The 19028-nt window shown below is 40.2% G+C and overlaps 1 protein-coding gene across 5 annotated transcripts in view; it reads right to left on the bottom strand.

Annotated features, from left to right (window-relative positions):
- Nucleotides 1-812: 812 nt before the first annotated feature.
- Nucleotides 813-19028, bottom strand: part of TRAF5 (TNF receptor associated factor 5) — a 58564-nt gene continuing 40348 nt past the window's right edge. For all 5 annotated transcript variants that reach the window (XM_017853056.1, XM_017853058.1, XM_017853057.1 and 2 more), the window contains exons 5-11: nucleotides 16277-16441; nucleotides 15567-15644; nucleotides 15185-15259; nucleotides 10599-10691; nucleotides 6174-6314; nucleotides 4310-4478; nucleotides 813-3649 (exon numbers count right to left, since the gene is read on the bottom strand). In XM_017853056.1, the coding sequence (XP_017708545.1) occupies nucleotides 3075-3649; nucleotides 4310-4478; nucleotides 6174-6314; nucleotides 10599-10691; nucleotides 15185-15259; nucleotides 15567-15644; nucleotides 16277-16441 (1296 nt within the window). In that variant the 3' untranslated portion in view covers nucleotides 813-3074. The remainder of the gene's footprint in view (nucleotides 3650-4309; nucleotides 4479-6173; nucleotides 6315-10598; nucleotides 10692-15184; nucleotides 15260-15566; nucleotides 15645-16276; nucleotides 16442-19028) is intronic.

The following is a 19028-nucleotide window of genomic DNA, read 5'->3' as shown; positions in this document are numbered from 1 at the left end:
CTTAAAGTCCCTATGGGACTCCTGAATTTAGATGTTCAGCAGGTACTCGGATCAGCTTATGGCAAAGGCCAGGGTCAGAGATACAGACTTGAGGAGAGAGCAGCATGGGGGTGACAGAGTTCACAAGGGCTGTGGGAATGCTCTGGGAGTGGCTGCTGTTCCCAAGCTGGCATTTGGCCCTGGTGACATTCTTTTCTATTCCCACCTTCCTTGGTGTTTTTCTTACCTCTGGATCATTCCTTCTCCAAACGCTTTACAGGTTCTTCTTCCTCTTCCCATAGAATGTGTTATTCCTGTGTGATTTCACCACCTGGGACCCCTACTGTGCCTCCATCAAACCTTTATCTCCAGCTCAGAATTCTTATATAAGATTGAGACATATATCTCCAACTGCTTTCTAAGAGAAAAGAGTCAGTAGTGTGGACTGATTATCCAGGGACCACACAAAGGGTTTGTACCTCACTGTCCTATTGTATTCAGGACTGGCACTGTGAATTGATCCTGGCTGTGACTGTCTCTTGTTTTCTCTGAAAATACCAAATGTGGAAATCAGGGGTCAGATTTTAGACTTGTTAATAAGCATTATTAACACACACACCCCCACTGTAATCCTTCTGTAACTTTCTCAAGGATATTAACTTCCCCTTTATGCTTAGTGTATTGTTATCTTTTCATCAGGAACCAAAATTAACCCAAAATGGAAATAAAATTTAAATCTTATTGATACAGAAGAAAATTACTGTTCCGTTCATAAAAAAAGGAAAATAGTTTACATAGATCCACCTTGTTTAAAAGCAAATTCACAACTCTTGTTTTGTGAAAAAGGGGTGCTTTTTACGCTAGAACTCCTCATTCTGGGATCACTTAATCACTATTTCAATGATGAAGGAACTCTGAACTCCTAAGCAAACCATGCCATGACATACTTTATATACATGCACAAAAGTTGGATAAAACACAAAACCAGCATTTTGACAAATTCACTTTAAAATGTTTTCCATATCAACTACTCAAAAGAAGTTACAGCAATATGATCTTCCACTGCTCAGGAAGAGAGAGTGAACTTGGATATGATGAAGAACATTAAAAACAAATACACAGAGCACCTGGGTCTGGCCTTGTGGGCTAGAGAAATGCTTCCTGAATTTGTCCAAGGTGATGTGTTGAGCATCAACTGTTCCACAGTTCACCAGCAGCGACGCTTTAGTTCTTTAGTATATTCCTGTTGTGAACATATTTCTTTGAATTTAATCATCTGGGATAATTGCTGCAGTGTGAGTCTTTAGCATTTGAAAATCCCACAGAAGAGATTAAGAAGGTTCCTCTTCCCAGAAGACACTCATATAAAGCATGCTTCTATAGGGTTAACTGCTCAGAAATTGTAAGGTGCATGGTCATCACCAGGTGAGCAGCTCTACAGGGGCCCATGGCCCATACTCATCTTTGTGTGCCCAGGGGAGCCAGCCTGCATATGAGCAGTAGGGAAGTGGCATAACAATGCAGGAGGGCTCAGGACAACTTGGCATTTTTGCTGTTGTTGTTAAACTTAGGCTTATCAAGAGTCATAAAGACTCATCTCAATTTGTATATACACCTTCAGACCCATACAGATAGATGCATAAGAACATGATCATTTCTGTTCTTCACAAAGTACTCAGAATTCTGACAAGAAACATTACAAGTTTATATAAATGCCCACTTGCATAGCAGCTTACAAATTCAAACGTTGTCAGAGGCTTGGCGCAGTGGGTCATGCCTATAATTTCAGCACTTTGGGAGGCCAAGGCGGGCAGATCGCTTGAGGTCAGGAGTTTGAGACCAGCTTGGCCAACATGGCAAAACTCTGTCTCTACTAAAAATATAAACATTAGCCGGGCGTGGTGATGGGTGCCTGTAATCCCAGCTACTCAGGAGGCTGAGGCAGGAGAATCACTTGAACCCGGGAGGTGGAGGTTGCAGTGAGCTGAGATCACGTCACTGCACTCCATCCAGCCTGGGTGACAATGAGACTCTGTCTCAAAAAAAAAAAAGTTATCAGAGAATAGTAGATACTGTTTTAGCCATCCGTTTTTGCTGAGAGTACTTCTGACACCCATAGGAAATTATAAAGGTTTTCTCCTCAAGTTGTAAATTCCTTTTATCCATTTATGACATTTTCTCTATTATATACTAAATTCTATCCATCCTCACATTGATTTACTACTGTTACCAAAATACATTCAAACTGTTTGTATACACACATATATAGGTGTATATGTATGTGTGTGTGTATATATATTTATTTGGTTGAATCTTACGAAACTGCTAAGTTTTTACCATTTTTGACCTATGAAAATAGTTTTTTTCATAGGGTTGAACCTAACGAAATCTGAACTTTAGCTGGCTAGCTATATCTTACATATTACTATGCAGTACTTTCTGCTTTACTTCATCAGGAAGAATGAAAATGCTTATGCCATTCACCAGTTCTTATGCAGCCTTGCAAAACTGTACCTGCAAACTGCTGGTGAATTTCATGAAAATACTTAGAGGTATAGTAATTTTCACATATTTAGCATTTAACTGAAAAAAAGGTCCAAACTGAGCATATTATCTTTGTAACTACATCACCCACTACTTAACTGGAACAGCCTACCTTATAAAGATGGCTTTTGCAGACTTAAGGCCAGGTCTAGAATCAATAGGCCAAACAATAAAATATCAAAACATTTTCAACTGGGAATTCTGCTACCTCTATGTCCTCCATCACATTCAATATTTAGAGTGCCTGAGACACTGCACTAAGCACCAGTAAAAGAAAAACGCCCCGGAAACTTCAAGAAACTTACCATCTTTCAAGAAATATAAAAATATAAATAATAAGAGAATATTCTAAGAGTTTTAAGTTTCAAACTAGGACAGAGTAAAATGTAAAAAGACAGCACTTCAGAAGTTTTAAACTGACTTCAAACGTTAAGGAAAAAGGCAAATACAAATGTGCTTTGAGTCTAAAACCAGGTCAATATGATAATCAAATGTGCTCTCCTCCACGGTTCTGGCCCCAAAAAGTCCTCTTATCACCCCATAAATAGTGATTAGAGATCCTCCAGGTCAGTTAAGTCCACAGCCACTTTCAAGAACAGAGTGTCATCTTTAATGTAGGCGTTCTTGGCATTCTCCAAAACAGAATGAGCCACAAAGCGGGGACAGCCAGATGCAATGTTCATCTCCCCATCAGGTCTTTTAAAGCTGCTGCTATTGGGGTCAGGCTTGAAGGTCTCCATAATGTTTTTTTTGCCACTCTGGTCCAGAAGCATCAGTGTCACCCTCTGCCTGAATGGCCACTGCAACAGTGAGTCAAACTCTCCTCGCATGACCACAAAGTATAGGGACAGGTGTGTCCCCTTCCCAGACCCATCCCCATTCAGGTATGCTCTAGCACACAGCCGGTAGCCACAGCGGCCGGTGTAGAAGGACTGGCTGAAGATGGACACTGTGTGCCCATCCACTGCCTCCCTCTTCTTCATCTTGTAATCTGTCACCTTCCAAATGAGCTTTCCATTATAGCAAGTACCCTCCAGTAGTTTAAATCGCTCTTCATTTTTATTCAGCTGTGCTTTATGAATATTAATGTGGGTATCATGTTTGTTAGTTTCCTCTTCTAAAACAGCTGCAAATAAAAAAAAAAAAAAAAAAAAAAAGATTCCATAGGCCTAAAAGTTATCTTTAAAATTTTCCCAAAGTGGAATTTTGTTACCTGAAAGAGAATCAACAAAATCCTGACATCCTAAAGATGAGCTGAATTCATTTGTTGTAATAATATTAACTCAGGGAATATCATGTTTTGGCACACTGCCTCCAAAGAAAACCTGGATGTGTATCTTAAACTCACTGAAGTGTAGAGAAGACACACTGAGCATTCAACTAGCGTGAGTCAGCATGCTGAGCCCCACACTTTTCTGACTAGAATGCTTTTAAATAGACAAACCCTTTAATATTTTCCCATACCTAAAACAATGATCCCACCACATCTCTCCCTGAGGTTTCTCATTATTTTCCACTCTTCTTGAAAGTCATCAATCCCTGTTCTTGGAATTTGCTGACCTGTTTCCAGTCTTGGAATCTCCTAGCCCAGTCCCCCAACCCCACTTGTGGCCCTCCCTCATTTTTGCCTGAGTGGCCAGAATCTCATGATGCTTTCACAAATGGCAGATTCAGCCATTGTTTATCCTGGACAGATGTGACTCTCTATTTGGCCAGGTGTTTGGTTGTTTCATGAACACATGCAGACAAATGAGTCACCAAAAGAGAAATAAAATATCAGACATACCTAATCTTTGATCATTGTTTTCTAGCAGGGTAATTTTCTGTTTCACTGTATCAACTGCTTCCATCAAAGGCCTCAGGTCAGATTTATTTTGTTGCTGGTTAACCATTTGTAATAATTGATGCACTTGAGCTTCTAGCCAAGCTGACTTGTCAATGTGACTGGCAAAAACCTTTCATTACAAAATGGATAATCATGTTTAAAAAATTAGTTAATATTTTAGCAATTCATTGAGATTAAAATTTTTTTCAATTCAAACATATCACATTTAATCAATTAACAGAATGAAAAATACAAGCCCAGAAAATAAAATTCAGTGAGGATCACAGAGAGATGAGCCACCTAATTATCTTCCTCCTCCTCCTCTCCTACCACAGCTCCTGTTCCAAATGTTTGAACTTTTCTTTATCTAATTTTTATCCTCCCTCCGTTTCCCTCTGCTTGGTTCTCCAACCCATCTTTACATATTGATTTTCATGTTGTCTCTCCTCTTGCCCTACACTTCTTCCTCTTTTTAGAAGCCAATCTCCTGATTCACTCTTGCTCTGCTAGAAGGTGGAGAATTAGATGGAATAGGCGTACCTGTTCTGGCCTGAGCTCTACGGGTGGTACAGAAGGCCCTGAGTAAGACCTAAACTTTTGACTGCTCTCTCAGGTGGAAGAGATTAAATAAAACTACTCCTCCCTTTCCCTGTGTGTGTATAATATAAGGTATGGCTACTCAAAGTACCATTTTGTTTTCCACTTTCAGAATTTGATAAATTACATGAGGAATTCAATACTTTATTATAAAATAGGCTTTGTGTTAGATGACTGCCCAACTGTAGGCTAATTTAAGTGTTCTGAGCACATTTAAGGTATGCTAGGCTAGGTTATGATGTTTAATAGGTTAGGTGTATCAAACATATTTTTGACTTACAATATTTTCAACTTAATGGGTTTATCAGGACATAACTACATTGTAAGTTGAGGAGCATCTGTACATATACATGTATATACACATATGCATATATACATTATATATATTTCACATACATATACATTGTATGTATATGGGTGTGTGTGTGTGTGTTTAATGTATAATGTGCTGGCTAAGTATGGAAATTATAGGGCCTAGATTTTCTGGGATAACCTAAATTTCAAATATATTGTCTACACCACATATCTTGAAATCTTTTTCACTACAAATTTTATAATCATGATAAAGACATTATTCATCAGAATTCATTTATGGTTATTTAACATTCATAATTTACAAAGTACTATTTTTGCTATATTTTAGTGATGTTTAAAGCATTTTCTTCCCAAGGGAATTAATAGTTTCACTTGTTGACTACAAAATGCAGAACTACAGATGCTCTCAGTGAATCTGCAATCAATTGATTAATACTGGCCCAACATTAATCAAAACCCGAATTGCTATAAATTATATAGAAGTATTGTATCAATGTTAAAGTTACTGATATTGCTAAACATACTGGGGTTGTATAAAAGAAGATCTTTATTCTTAGGAAATACATACTGAAGTATCAACATGTAGAGGTAAAGGACCATAAAATATGCAGCGTACTCGCAAATGGTTTAGAAAGAGTATGTGCACACACATGCACACATGCACACACACACGCGCGCACACACACACATGATGGGGGAGGAGCAGTGGAGGCGAGCATGAATGATGAAGCAAACGGGACACAACGTTGACCATGAGTGAATCTGGGTGGAGGTTATACAAGTGTTCTTTGCACCATCTTATTCTTATAGCTTTTCTGTATATTTTAAATTATTTCTATTTAAAAGTTAAAAGAAAACCCTCACTGCAATTGAAAGCCAAATCTTGGCTTTCAACAGAAAGGCCATTTCTTACCTGGATGTTTGGGAGGAAGCTTCCATTTTTGCCAAACAACTGTGCAAACTGCTTGAACTCCTTTTCAAGTTTCTTTATAGTTTCTGCTAGCTGCTGGATTTTACTTTCTTTCTGTTCTAGGCTCTTGTGTAAGTCAGAAATCTAATAACAGGAATGTGAGGAAAAATAAAGTCATTGAATATAACTGCATGCATATAAGTTAAAATCGTACTTGCAGGTAAGAAAGTGTTTCTAGGAAAAAATGTACATATTTATTTCTAGGAAAATATTTACAGGTAGATTCCTACATAATTATAGGAAGATATTTACAGGTGGTTCCAAAAAGCCACATCTACAGAATTTCTCATCAGCCTTTTCTATACCTAACCTACTATGATGGTTCATGTAGTGACAGACATCACTTGACTGAATTTACTGAACTGGTTCTCTTCATTCATTCAACATGGACTTATTAAGCAACCACAAAAGCCAGGCACCTGTAATCCCAGGTACCTGGGAGGCTGATGGGGGAGGATCACTTGAGCCCAGGAGATTGAGTCCAGCCTGGGCAACATAGTGACACCATGTCTCTTAAAACAAAATAAAACTACCACCAAAGAGTACTGATCACCACACCACATTAAATGTTACATGCGAAGTATCAATAGTAATAATGGCAAAAACTTGCTGACTGTCTATCATACCCTAATATTCATTAGCTCTTGTATGCCTCAAAGAACCTATGAGTTTCACGAATATTAGACTTATTTTTCAGATGAGGAAACAGAGGTAGAGAGTTTAAGTAACCCATCCAGCATACAAGCCAGCAAGTGATAGGCAAAACGTGTAGGTAGCATATTGACAGATTTTATAATCTACTTGAAGGAAACAATCAGATACCTAAAGCTGATCCTAGACAGCTCTTCTCTTATTCCCATATCCATTCAATCTGCAACAGTTGCCGATTTTAATTTTTAACATGACAATAGAAACAAAAAGACTTACATCCATTTCTCATTTCAGCACTAGTTTCAGTCTTCATTATTTCTCCCTTGGGCTGCAACAGCAGCTTTCTAACTGGTCTTGCTCTACCCATTCTACCCACAACACACACCAGAACATAAGCTCCGTGAGAGCCGGGACTGGCATGAACCTCACAGTCCACTATGACCCCAGCAACTAGACTGTTGCCTGGCACCAGTAGGTGCTTGACAAATATTTGTTAAATGAATGAATAACATGAATGCTCTCCCTGGCTTTAGTCTTGTTCTCCTTCCATTTGTATTCCTTACTGTGACCAGAATAATATTAAAAGAAAAATCTGGTCTTGAGCCTTCCCTGCATAAACGTCTCTAGTGGCTTGCTTTTACAGGTGACACTGGGCCCTACGTGACCTGCCCCGGCTACACTTTCAGCCTCAAGCCCATTCACATTCCACATGCATCCTGCCCAGCAAGACCACACAACTCCTATTTCCCGTCAGGCCCTGATCTCTCATACACCTCTCTCTTATCTAAAAACTACCACTTTTTAAGCCTCCACTCATGGGTACATCCTCTTGGAAATATTTCCTTACTTGCACCACCCACCGAGACCACTTCTCAAGTTCCATGATATCCTGTCCATATTCTAGTGTATAAATCATCATTATCATGCTTATAACTTGCTTTTTGTTGTTGTTGTTTTGGTCTTCTTCTCCACTAAATTGTTTCTTGAGACTACATCTCATTTATTTCTTTATCTTTAGAGCCTAGGACAGTGCCTGGCACAGAGAGGGCATTTGATACATATTTTATGAATGAATGCACAAATGGCTGAGACAATCACTTGATCTCTGGCCCTAGAATCCTTTATTTAGAACCCTAGAGCTGACTTCCACCTACCTGCCTGACCAAAAGCAAACTCCTTGTCTCTCTCTGCACCCTCACCTCTAACCTGCTCCAGTTTTGTAGTGCCCATTTCGGTTAATATCATTACCATGTCCCCTCCCTACTCAGCTTAATGCATGTCATTTACAGCCTCAGAAGGTCTCTTGATACTCTCTCTTTTTCCAGCCGACATGGCTTTGGTTGAGCCTTCAACATCACCACCACCACCTCCAGTATCTTGCTTCTACCTACTATTGAAGTACTTATTATGTGTTAGGCATTGTGCTACTAGCTTAACTATATTATCCCTTTTTACCGTCACCACAACCCCAATTACAAATGAGGAAATGGGAGATGACAGAAATGAAGTAGTTTGTCCAAACTCATATGGCTAGTGTGCAGCCTGGCTGCAAACCTAGGCATTCTGGCTCCAGAGCCTTCACTCTTATCAATTGCCATGCTCTTACCAACTGTCTTGCTTTAAAAAACAAAAGCAAACAAACCGCTTTGGGCGGCTGAGGCAGGCAGATGGCTTGAGCTCATGAGACCAGCCTGGGCAACATGGCAAAACTCTGTCTCTACAAAAAAAAAAAAAATACAAAAATTAGCCGAGTGTGGTGGTGCACACCTATAGTCCCAGCTACTCAAGAGGCTAAGGTGGAGGATCTCTTGAGTCTGGGAGGCAGAGATTACAGAGAGTCCAGATCACACCAGTGTACTCCAGCCTGGGTGACAGGGCCAGACCCTATCTCAACAAACAAACAAACAAACAATTAGCTGACCAAGTATTTTCCAATTAAGAAACCTCCATTAGCTCCTTATTACTGGAAAAAAAAATTAGTTCAAACTTCTGGTCCTTAAAACCTTTCTGAAACAAGGCAGAGAATGAATGAATGAAAAAATAATTGAATGCACAGTGTTCAAAACTTCTTAGGCTACACAAAAGGCCACTGCAATCTGGATCCAACACACTAGTCTCCAGCCTCTCTCTACCTCATACTCAGAAGTCTATTCATTCTAAAACCCCATTTCCTTGATTCATCAGCATTTCTTATGCCTCCCTGCTTCAGTGCAAGCTCTCCCTTTTGGATGTCTTTCTTCCACAACATTTTAACTGATGAATCCTTCCTCCTTCAAGAGGCAGCTTGGATGTCTTACTTTGAAAGTCTTCCCTAACTCCCCCAGAATAAACTGCTGCAGCCTCTGTACCCCAGACTGAGTTACAGCATGTCCTACAAGGCATGACAACTAACCCGTTTACATTTATGTTAGTTCTTCAAGGATAGAGGCTATGTCTTCCTTGGCTCAGTGTCCCTAGCAGCAAACATTGTACCTGACATATGGTAGGTGTTTCTTGAATGAAAGGATGGATGAATGAGGCAACTGATATAGAAAAAACTTGGGAATGGTTACTAGGCAGCATGCCTTCTACCAAAGTTACCGTTTAATCAGTCTTCCTAATTTTCTCCAGGATCTGACCCTGGAACTCACCCACCTACTTTAATAGAAAATCAGACATTAAAAAATCATCTGCAGTAGTAAACATCAGCTCCTTTTATGAAAATGGTTTTCTTCCCTACCTGGGCTTGAAAAGTCTGATTTTCCCCCAGGCACGGTGGCTGACGCCTGTAATCCCATCACTTTGGGAGGCCGAGGCGGGCAGATTACAAGGTCAGGAGATCGAGACCATCCTGGCTAACACGTGAAACCCCGTCTCTACTAAAAAATACAAAAAATTAGCCAGGCATGGTGGTGGGCGCCTGTAGTCCCACCTACTTGGGAGGCTGAGACAGGAGAATGGCGTGAACCCAGGAGGCGGAGCTTGCAGTGAGCCAAGATCGTGCCACTGCACTCCAGCCTGGGCGACAGAGCAAGACTTGTCTCAAAAAAAAAAAAAAAAAGAAAGAAAAGTCTGATTTTCTGAGATGTTCTAACAAAATAATTAACTTTCCTGAAAATTGCTCAATAGAATCAGCATTTATTGAGGTTAATATGAGTGCCACAGGCACTATGGCAGGCATTTGCATATAATTTCACTTGATAATCACAACTCGGTGAAATAAGTGTGTATGTATGCATTTATCAGGTTGCAAAGCTTCCTTAGAGTTACCACAAAATTTATAAAACCCATAGTGCTTAGAATAGTCAACTGTTGTTTCACAGTAATATTAATTTAACTGAAACATCAAATTGCTAAGTGCCAGGTATTAACCAAAAGGTGTGTAGATAGGCTATTGAGAGGCAGTTATGGTATACCATGGGGAGTACTGGACTTAGAATCAGAGGACATGAGTTTTGAGATTGAATTCTGCTACTTAACGATTAAAACACATAAAAATTTCTCAGAGTTCAGTTATTTCATCTGTTGAATGAGGGGGACGGACTCAAAGATCCTAACGGCACCTTCCAATTCTAATGTTCTATAATCCTATGAGCCTGTTTGGCCACTTAATAGAAAAACATCTACCTCCAATTGACTCATACTGAAATAGAGGAGAAAAGAAAAATACCAGCATAGAGCTGGCAAATCCCAGCAATTCTGTTGCCTCACTTTTTATTTGAATCTTTGAAGATTTACCTGTTCTTCTAATTGGACGTTCTTTTCTAAAACCAGACGCATGTGCTCCCGTAAGGCTGAATGCTCATGTTCCTGCAGGTTCCTCCGTTTATCCTTCAATATGAAGAGAAAAATAAGTCAGGTTGCTGAGAGGCTTCAAAAATGAAAGAGGTGGTAGGATATTCTGCTAAAATAGAATCTTAACAACTTTGCTTACTTTAATAGTTTAAACATGTACCAGTTTCTAGTGGGTTGCAGGAAAAATGACTCCAGTGGGTCCCTTTTCCAGCTTTAGGATTCATTTTTTAATTTTTTTTTTGAGACAGCCCTACTGTGTCGCCCTGGCTGGAGTGTAGTGGTGTGTTCTTGGCTCACTGCAGCCTTGGTCACTTGGGTTCAAGAGATTCTTGTGCCCCAGCCTCCCGAGTAGCTGGGATTACAGGTGTGCACCACCACACCCAGCTAATTTTCATATTTTTAGTAGAGACGGAGTTTCACTATGTTGGCCAGGGTGGTCTCAAACTCCTGGCCTCAAGTGATCTGCCTGCCTTGGTCTCACAAAGTGCTGGGATTACAGGTGTGAGCCACCATACCTGGCCCCAGCTTTAGGATTCTACAATATCCATGAGACAGAGAATCAGGCCAATATCAAAATTCACAGTGCTGATTTTCTTCCTTGCCCTGGGAGTATATGACTGTGGGTTAAGTGTAGTTATTATCATCTCTCAACTATTCCCATATAAAACCTATCTCCTTCATGGGTTATCTTCAAATCAGTTTTGTTTGTTTTTTGAGATGGAGTCTCACTCTGTCGCCCAGGCTGGAGTGCGGTAGCATGATCTTGGCTCAATGCAACCTCCACTTGGGTTCAAGCGATTCTCCTGCCTTAGCCTCCCGAGTAGCTGGGATTACAGGCACGTGCCACCATGCCTGGCTAATTTTTGTATTTTTAGTAGAGATGGGGTTTCACCATATTGCCCAGGCTGGTCTTGAACTCCTGACCTCGTGATCTGCCTGCCTCGGCCTCCCAAAGTGCTGGGATTATAGGCATGAGCCACCGCGCCTGGCCTCTTCAAATCAGTTTTAAGTCAATGCTAGTTCTTCCTCCTGTCAAGCACATTTCCATGCTGCCTGCAATCACGGACTGGCTGCCATGGGCAGAAGGAATGCCACCTGATTTTAATTTCACCCCATATATATATATGTTGCCCTCAAAACCACAGAATACGTTTGCAAGAAGAAATGGTTGCTTTTTCCCTAATCATTAAAATATTTTTTTTGCAGACTGCCTGCCTATATTACTAGTAAAAGCAAATGTTTGTTAGGTGCATCGAGGTGATCCATGCAGTCTAACTAAATATTCATCGTCAATTTCCATTTGGGTTAGGGGTGGCTTCTTTGGTGACAGGCTGTCCTAAATAAGGTTCCGGAGAATGACTCCCCCAGCCATCCCAAGCTCTGATGCTGAGGCAAGTTCTAGAATACAAACCAACTGGAGACTTGGGCCTGACTATAAAGATCATTTTTAGAGCTAGAAAGCAATTTCTGTACTTTTTTTTTTTTTCTTGAGACAGGGTCTCACTCTGTTGCCCAGGCTGGAGTACAATGGCATGACCTTGGCTCACTGCAATCTCTGCCTCCCTGGCTCAAGGGATTCTCCTACCTCAGCCTCCCAAGGAGCTGGGACTACAGGGTGCGCCACTACGCCTGGCTAATTTTTGTATTGTTTGGTAGAGACAGGGTTTCACCATGTTGCCCAAGCTGGACAATTGTGCTGATGCACAAGAAAGGTAAACCCTATCCTTTTTGCGGCCAAGACAACCTCTGGTTTGATATGTGACAAATTTATAGACTCTTCATAGATTTTTTTAAAAAATCCTTCTCACAATATACATTTTTTCAAATGGTTTTTAAAATAAAAAAATATGTGCTTGTGTCAAACAACATAAGATGAAGAATGAAAAGTAAAAGGCCTCTTCTTTCCATCTCCACACCCAATTTCCTCGTCTTACCAGAGTCAGTAAGGATATATACACATTTTTAACACAAATGAGAACATACTATATTTAATTTTTTACATATCTCATTATTTTTATCAACTATATAATATTCTAAAATATGAATATATAATCATATAGTTGGTGTTTTAATGATAGACTTACAGGTTGTTTTTAGTTTTGGGTTGTTGTGGGATTTTCTTGCTATACAAACAATAATAAACATCTTTGTCTGTGTTTGTGTATGTGTAATCACTGTATAAGAAAGGATATCTGTAACATAAATCCTAGCAGAAATGCATGGTCAATGTGTGGATTCATTTTTTATTTTCATAGATATAACCAAATCACCCTAAAAAAAGTGAGCTATCATAAGATGTTTTAATCTTTGTCAATTTGATGACATTAGGTAAAATTATATTTCTTGTTATAATGTACATTTATTTAGGAGTGAAATGAGCATCTTTTCTTACATCTATCAGTCAAATGAATTTTTTTCTGGAACTGCCTATATACTATATTTCTTTGCCTATTTTTCCATTAAGTTGAGTAAGTTATTAACACTAAAGGTTTCTTTGTATATAAAGGAAAATAGTCCCCCCCTTTTTTTTGTCTAATCATATGTTGCAGACTTTTCCCTCCAGTTCATTGTTTGCTGTTTGACTTTATTTATGGTATTTTAAAAAATCATATAGAAGTTTTAAATATTTATAAGTTTATCAAAATTATGGCTTCTGGTTTTGTGTTAGTCATTTAAGAAAGGGCTTTTGTTGTTGTTGCGGGGCAGGGGGTTGTTTGTTTTGAGACAGTGTCTTGCTCTATCACCCAGGCTGGAGTGCAGTGGCGTGACCTCAGCTCACTGCAACCTCAGCCTCCCGGGTTCAAGCGATTCTCATACCTCAGCCTCCCGAGTAGCTGGGATTACAGACGTGCACCACCACACTCAGCTAATTTTTGTATTTTTGTTAGAGGCAGGGTTTCATCATGTTGGCCAGGCTGGTCTTGAACTCCTGACCTCAAATGATCCACCTACCTCAGCCTCCCAAAATGCTGGGATTACAGGTATGAGCCACCACACCAGCCTCTTTAAGAATAAAAAAATTCAGCCGGGCATAGTGGCTCACACCTGCAATCCCAGCACTTTGGGAGGCTGAGGCGGGCGGATCACAAGGTCAGGAGATCGAGACCATCCTGGCTAACACAGTGAAACCTCGTCTCTACTAAAAATACAAAAAATTAGCCAGGTGTGGCGGTGGGCACCTATAGTCCCAGCTACTCAGGAGGCTGAGGCAGGAGAATGGCATGAACCCAGGAGGCGGAGCTTGCAGTGAGCCGAGACCCCACCACTGCACTCCAGCCTGGGAGACAGAGCGAGACTCCATTTCAAAAAAAAAACACTCATCTTTCCTTCTAGTATTTTCATGATTTCTGAAGTAAACTTTTTATTTTTAAATAATTTTAGATTATAGAAAATACAGAATGATAATACAGAGCATGATATATTTTAATGCCTAAAACTCTGCTCCATCTGGAATCTATTAAAAGACTGAAATAGAAATCAAATTTTATTTTATTTTATATAATTCATTGAGTATTATTTTAAAGTATTTAAAAGGTAATTACATACATATTAAAACATGATTTTAAGTCCATTTTGTTTCAGTATACTTGGTGACATACAAGGGTGTATCACCATAAAACCAGGATTTGTAATCATGAGAGGAGTAATCCCAGAAGGTTCCCAAACCAAGTGGAGGAAATGGAATCAGAATTAGAAACAATTACTGTGGGCCAGGCACGGTGCTGTAATCCCAGCACTTTGGGAGGCCAAGGCAGGTGGATCACCTGAGGCCTGGAGTTCAAGACCAGCCTGGCCAACATGGTGAAACCCTGTCTCTAATAAAAATACAAAAATTAGCCAGGCGTGGTGGCAGGTGCCTGTAATCCCAGCTGCTCAGGAGGCTGAAGCAGGAGAATTGCTTGAACCCGGGATGCAGAGGTTGCAGTGAGCCAAGACTGCGCCACTGCACTCTAGCCTGGGTGACACAGTGAGACTCTGTCTCAAGGAAAACAAAAAGAACAAAGAAATAATTACTGTGATGGTTAATTTTATGTGTCAACCTGGCTAGGCTAAGGTGCCCAGTTGTTTGCTCAAAACAAGTCTATATGTTGCTGTGAAGGTATTTCATAGATGTGGTGAGAACAATTGGTAGACCTGAAGTAAGCAGATTACCCTCTATAGTGTGATGGGCCTTATCCAATCACTTGAAGGCCTTCAGAGCAAACACTAAGGTTTCCTGAAGAAAAAATGCTTCTCCTCAAAACTGCAGCATAGAAACTCCAGACAGCCAGAGTTTCCAGATTGCTGAGCTGCCCTGCAGATTTTGGACTTGCTAGCCCCCACAACTGCAAGAGCCAACTTCTTAAAACAAATCTCTATATATGTATATATCCCCATTGGTTCTGTTTCTCTGGAGAACTCTAAAATAATTAACCTTAAATTTCTCAGAACTGTAATTCTCCACCCTCGATGGAACAGAGAGTAAACTGAACTTGCCAAGTGAATTATACAGTAGAATGTATAGGCAGAAACAAAAAGTCATTCCATACCGTTACAGCACAGCCATAGTGCTTAAAAGGACAGTCTTGCTCAGCTTCGGGACATACAGCCAGGTGTTCATCCACCTACGAAATGCAGAGTCACAAGCTATAGAAATTCATCACTTATTCTCCAACTGCAGCAATCAGGGAGCCAAGGGTGGCTTGGGAAGAAGGCAAGGACGAGGAGAAGGAGAGAGGCCTGGCAAGAAACAGCTGTGATGAAAACTGAAGAGAGTTCGCAGAAAAAGAGAAGGGAAGACAGATATGTCATGGTCATGAGTGTAATTTAAGCCCTGGGCCCTTATATTTGGGATTTTATCAAACACAGACCACAATGATTACTAAAACTTCATCTTCCATAAAATCTACAGAGAGGATTATTTGCAGTTACCTCAGTTTTTAGAATAATCTTCGCACAATTGTTGGGACAAAATACTGGGTATTCAGGACACAAGTTTTCCTCATGATTCTGAAACAGACAAAGTACAATAAAACAAAGCCAAGGGTTGTCTTTCATGGCCTCACAGTGATTACACCTGTGTCTCTTTGGGGATATATGTCATGTGGCTTACTCTCTACAGGAAGTTATTGCCTAGTTCCAAAAAAGGATTAAAGATGTCCACTTTCTAGGTATAAATGAACTTAATTAAAATATTAAAATTTCCAATTATTTCAAAAGAAAGTCATAGAGCACAGGACTCAAAGAAGGTAGATTGGGGAACTGCCAGCACAGCTCCTTCGGGACATGTAAAAGGTACCCATGCTTTCTTTTTATGCCTACATCCTGCCTCCCCAGCTACACTGCAGAATTCAGAAAGTAGACATTATCTTCACCTCCTTGTGACTCAGCACCCAGCATTCCTTACACATACACAGCATGTGTTCAAATAATATTTTTGCCAATAATAAATGAAGAGAGTGCTACCAACAAGAAGGTTTTAAGCTTTTCACAGAACTTCCCTCCAAAAAGCAAATTCTTTAGACCAATTCTGTACAAAAACAAATGCAGGAATGTTCTTCTGGCATTCCACCTGATTCACTGTGACCAGTCAGGCATAATTTAGCTCCATAAACATGACTGTTGTGTGTGTTGTTTTTTACCTGTAGATTGATGACTACCACATCCTTTTTGCAATAAAGGCATTTTTCCTCTCGAAACTGACAGTATGCACTCAAATGCTCTTTCAGGTCTTTCCGTAGGACTGGTTCCCGGCAGTTCTCATTAGAACACTGCACAGCTTGAAATAAGCACTGCTGAAGGTGATCCTGCAACAGATAACAACAGGCCAGTGGGACCTGCTGACCAGTGTGGTAGGAGGGAAGTCAGCTGGAAGGCCCAGGGAGGGAAAAGAGAACAGGGTGGGCAGCTGGGCAGAAAAGCTTGCACAGGGCAAGGCAGAGGGTAGGCTCTCAGGGGATGCTGCCCACTGCCTCTGTTGAGGAGAGGGCATGGGGAGGGATGCTTGTGCCAGAGATGGGAAAGCCAGTCTTGGGGGGAATTCAGAGGACAGAGGAAGATGGGTGAGGAGGGAAGTACACCAAGTTTGTTTTAGATGATCTAATAACGTGCTCATCTTCTCAGGTTAGTTCTTGCATATTTTCCTTAATTTACCAGTTCTTCAAGGACATTTTTATTTTTTTTTGTGGACTCTTCATACCAACTCCCAGCATCAAGTATGGGTCTCTGCACAGCAGATGGTAAAAGGACACAGGAAAAAGAAAAAAGGAGAGAAGGGCATATCCTAACTCAAGGAAGAAAGGGAAAGGATTAAGAAGATGAAAAGAAGGGAGAGGAAGCTATTCCAGAAATGATAAAGGAGGCGGAGGAAATACAGGTTCGCAGGCCCAAGAGAAGCTAGGAATGGTCAGACTGGTAAAATCAGGAAATATTTTAATCATTAATAATACTTTATTGGCCACGTGTGGTGGCTCATGCTCTTAATCCCAGAACTTTGGGAGGCTGAGATGGGAGGATCACTTGAGGCCAGGACTCAAGTCCAGCCTGGGCAACACAGTAAGACCCAAAGACCTTGTCTCCACAAAAAAAATTTTTTTTAGTTAGTCGAGTTGCAGTGTGCACCTGTGGTCCCAACTACACAGGAGGCTGAGGTGGGAGGATCAGTTGAGTCCAGAAGTTTGAGGCTGTAGTGAGCTATGATTGTGCCACTGCACTCCAGCCTAGGTGACAGAGACTCTGTCACAAATAATAAGTTATTTAAATTTTATTTTAAATATCTCTAATTTTATTTTAAAAGTTATTTTAAATATTCTCTAATGTTATTTAACATTATTAAATATAAACATTATTTACATGTAAATATATTTAATATATCATAAATAATATATATTTAATATATTATATGCAATATAATATATAACATATATACTATCTAATATTAAATATTAAATGATTTAATTTAATCATCATAGAGAATGATGACATGGACAGTGTTCACTCCAGGATTCTTCACATTCTATTTTATTTTTGTTTTTATATTATATTATTTTATTTTATTTTACTTTTGAGTCAGGGTCTCTCTCTGTCGCCCAGGCTGGAGTGAAGTGGCACGATCTCCATTCACTGCAACCTCCACCTCCTTGGTTGAAGTGCTTCTTGTGCCTCAGCTTCCATAGTAGCTGGGATTACAGGTGTGCACCACACCCGGCTAATTTTTGTATTTTTAGTAGAGACAGGGTTTCACTATGTTGGCCAGGCTGGACATTCTAGTTTTTTTTTTTCTCTTTTTTTTCTTTTTAGAGAGAGTCTTGCTCTGTCACCTAGGCTGAAGTGCAGTGGCACGATCTCGGCTCACCGCAACCTCCACCTCCCTGGTTTCAAGCAATTCTGCCTCAGTCTCCCGAGTAGCTGGGATTACAGGTGCCAGCCACCATGCCTGTCTAATTTTTGTATTTTTGGTAGAGACAGGGTTTTGCCATGTTGGCCAGGCTGGTCTCAAACTCCTGAGCTCTGGTGACTGGCCCGCCTTGCCCTCCCAAAGTGCTGGTATTATAGTCGTGAGCCACCACGCCTGGCCAACATTCTAGATGTTAAAAAGCAGGCATATCTCAGTGAAAACCTTTGAATCACTGCAGTTATTGTGATGCTGGCAAGTTACCAAAATGTTAGAGAATTTGTCCCTCTGAGGGTCCTTTAAGACAAAATTGGCAAGCTAAGATTCACAGGCCAAATCCAGCCTGCTACTTGTTTTTATAATTAAAGTTTTATTGGAGAGGAGCCACACCTATTCCTTCACATATTGTCTAGAGCTGCTTTCCCTCTAAAATGGGAGCGCTGAGTAATTGTGACAGAGACTGTCCGGCCTGCAAAGCCTAAAATAGTTACTATCTAGGTCTTTATTGTTATTATTATTATTTTTTTTTATTGACTCTTAACAGAGTTCGCTGACCCCTTCTCAGAAGAAAAAGCAAACAGTTTTTTGACAGTGAGATAAACAAATACAGCTATTCTCCTTTACCTCTGGTAGTAACAATCACATGGTAATCACAGTTAGAATCCATCTCTTCTCCAAAATTGGTTGATATTACTCCTCAACCCTCACCCAAACAGTCAATATTCATCAAAACTCTGTGACCTGTAAGATTCTACACCTTACCACACAAGAGGGTGGGTGGGAAACAAGGAATGAGGGGAAATATAAAAGAAACAGGTGGAGAGTAACCAGCCCCTGCTCTCCACAAGCCAGTTTTGGTCACTAAAGCTGTTCAATGGTCCATTTGAGCCTCATTTACTTTTTAGGCTTAGTGACAACAAAGTTGGAAAAAAGGCCTTGCTTTAGGACTTGACTATTCAAACAAGAGGCAAAAGACACATGAAAACATAACACATAACAAA

The sequence above is a fragment of the Rhinopithecus bieti genome, unplaced genomic scaffold (assembly GCF_001698545.2).
Source record: "Rhinopithecus bieti isolate Rb0 unplaced genomic scaffold, ASM169854v2 scaffold_35166, whole genome shotgun sequence".
Taxonomy (NCBI): domain Eukaryota; kingdom Metazoa; phylum Chordata; class Mammalia; order Primates; family Cercopithecidae; genus Rhinopithecus; species Rhinopithecus bieti.
This window is presented reverse-complemented; position numbering and strand designations above follow the sequence as displayed.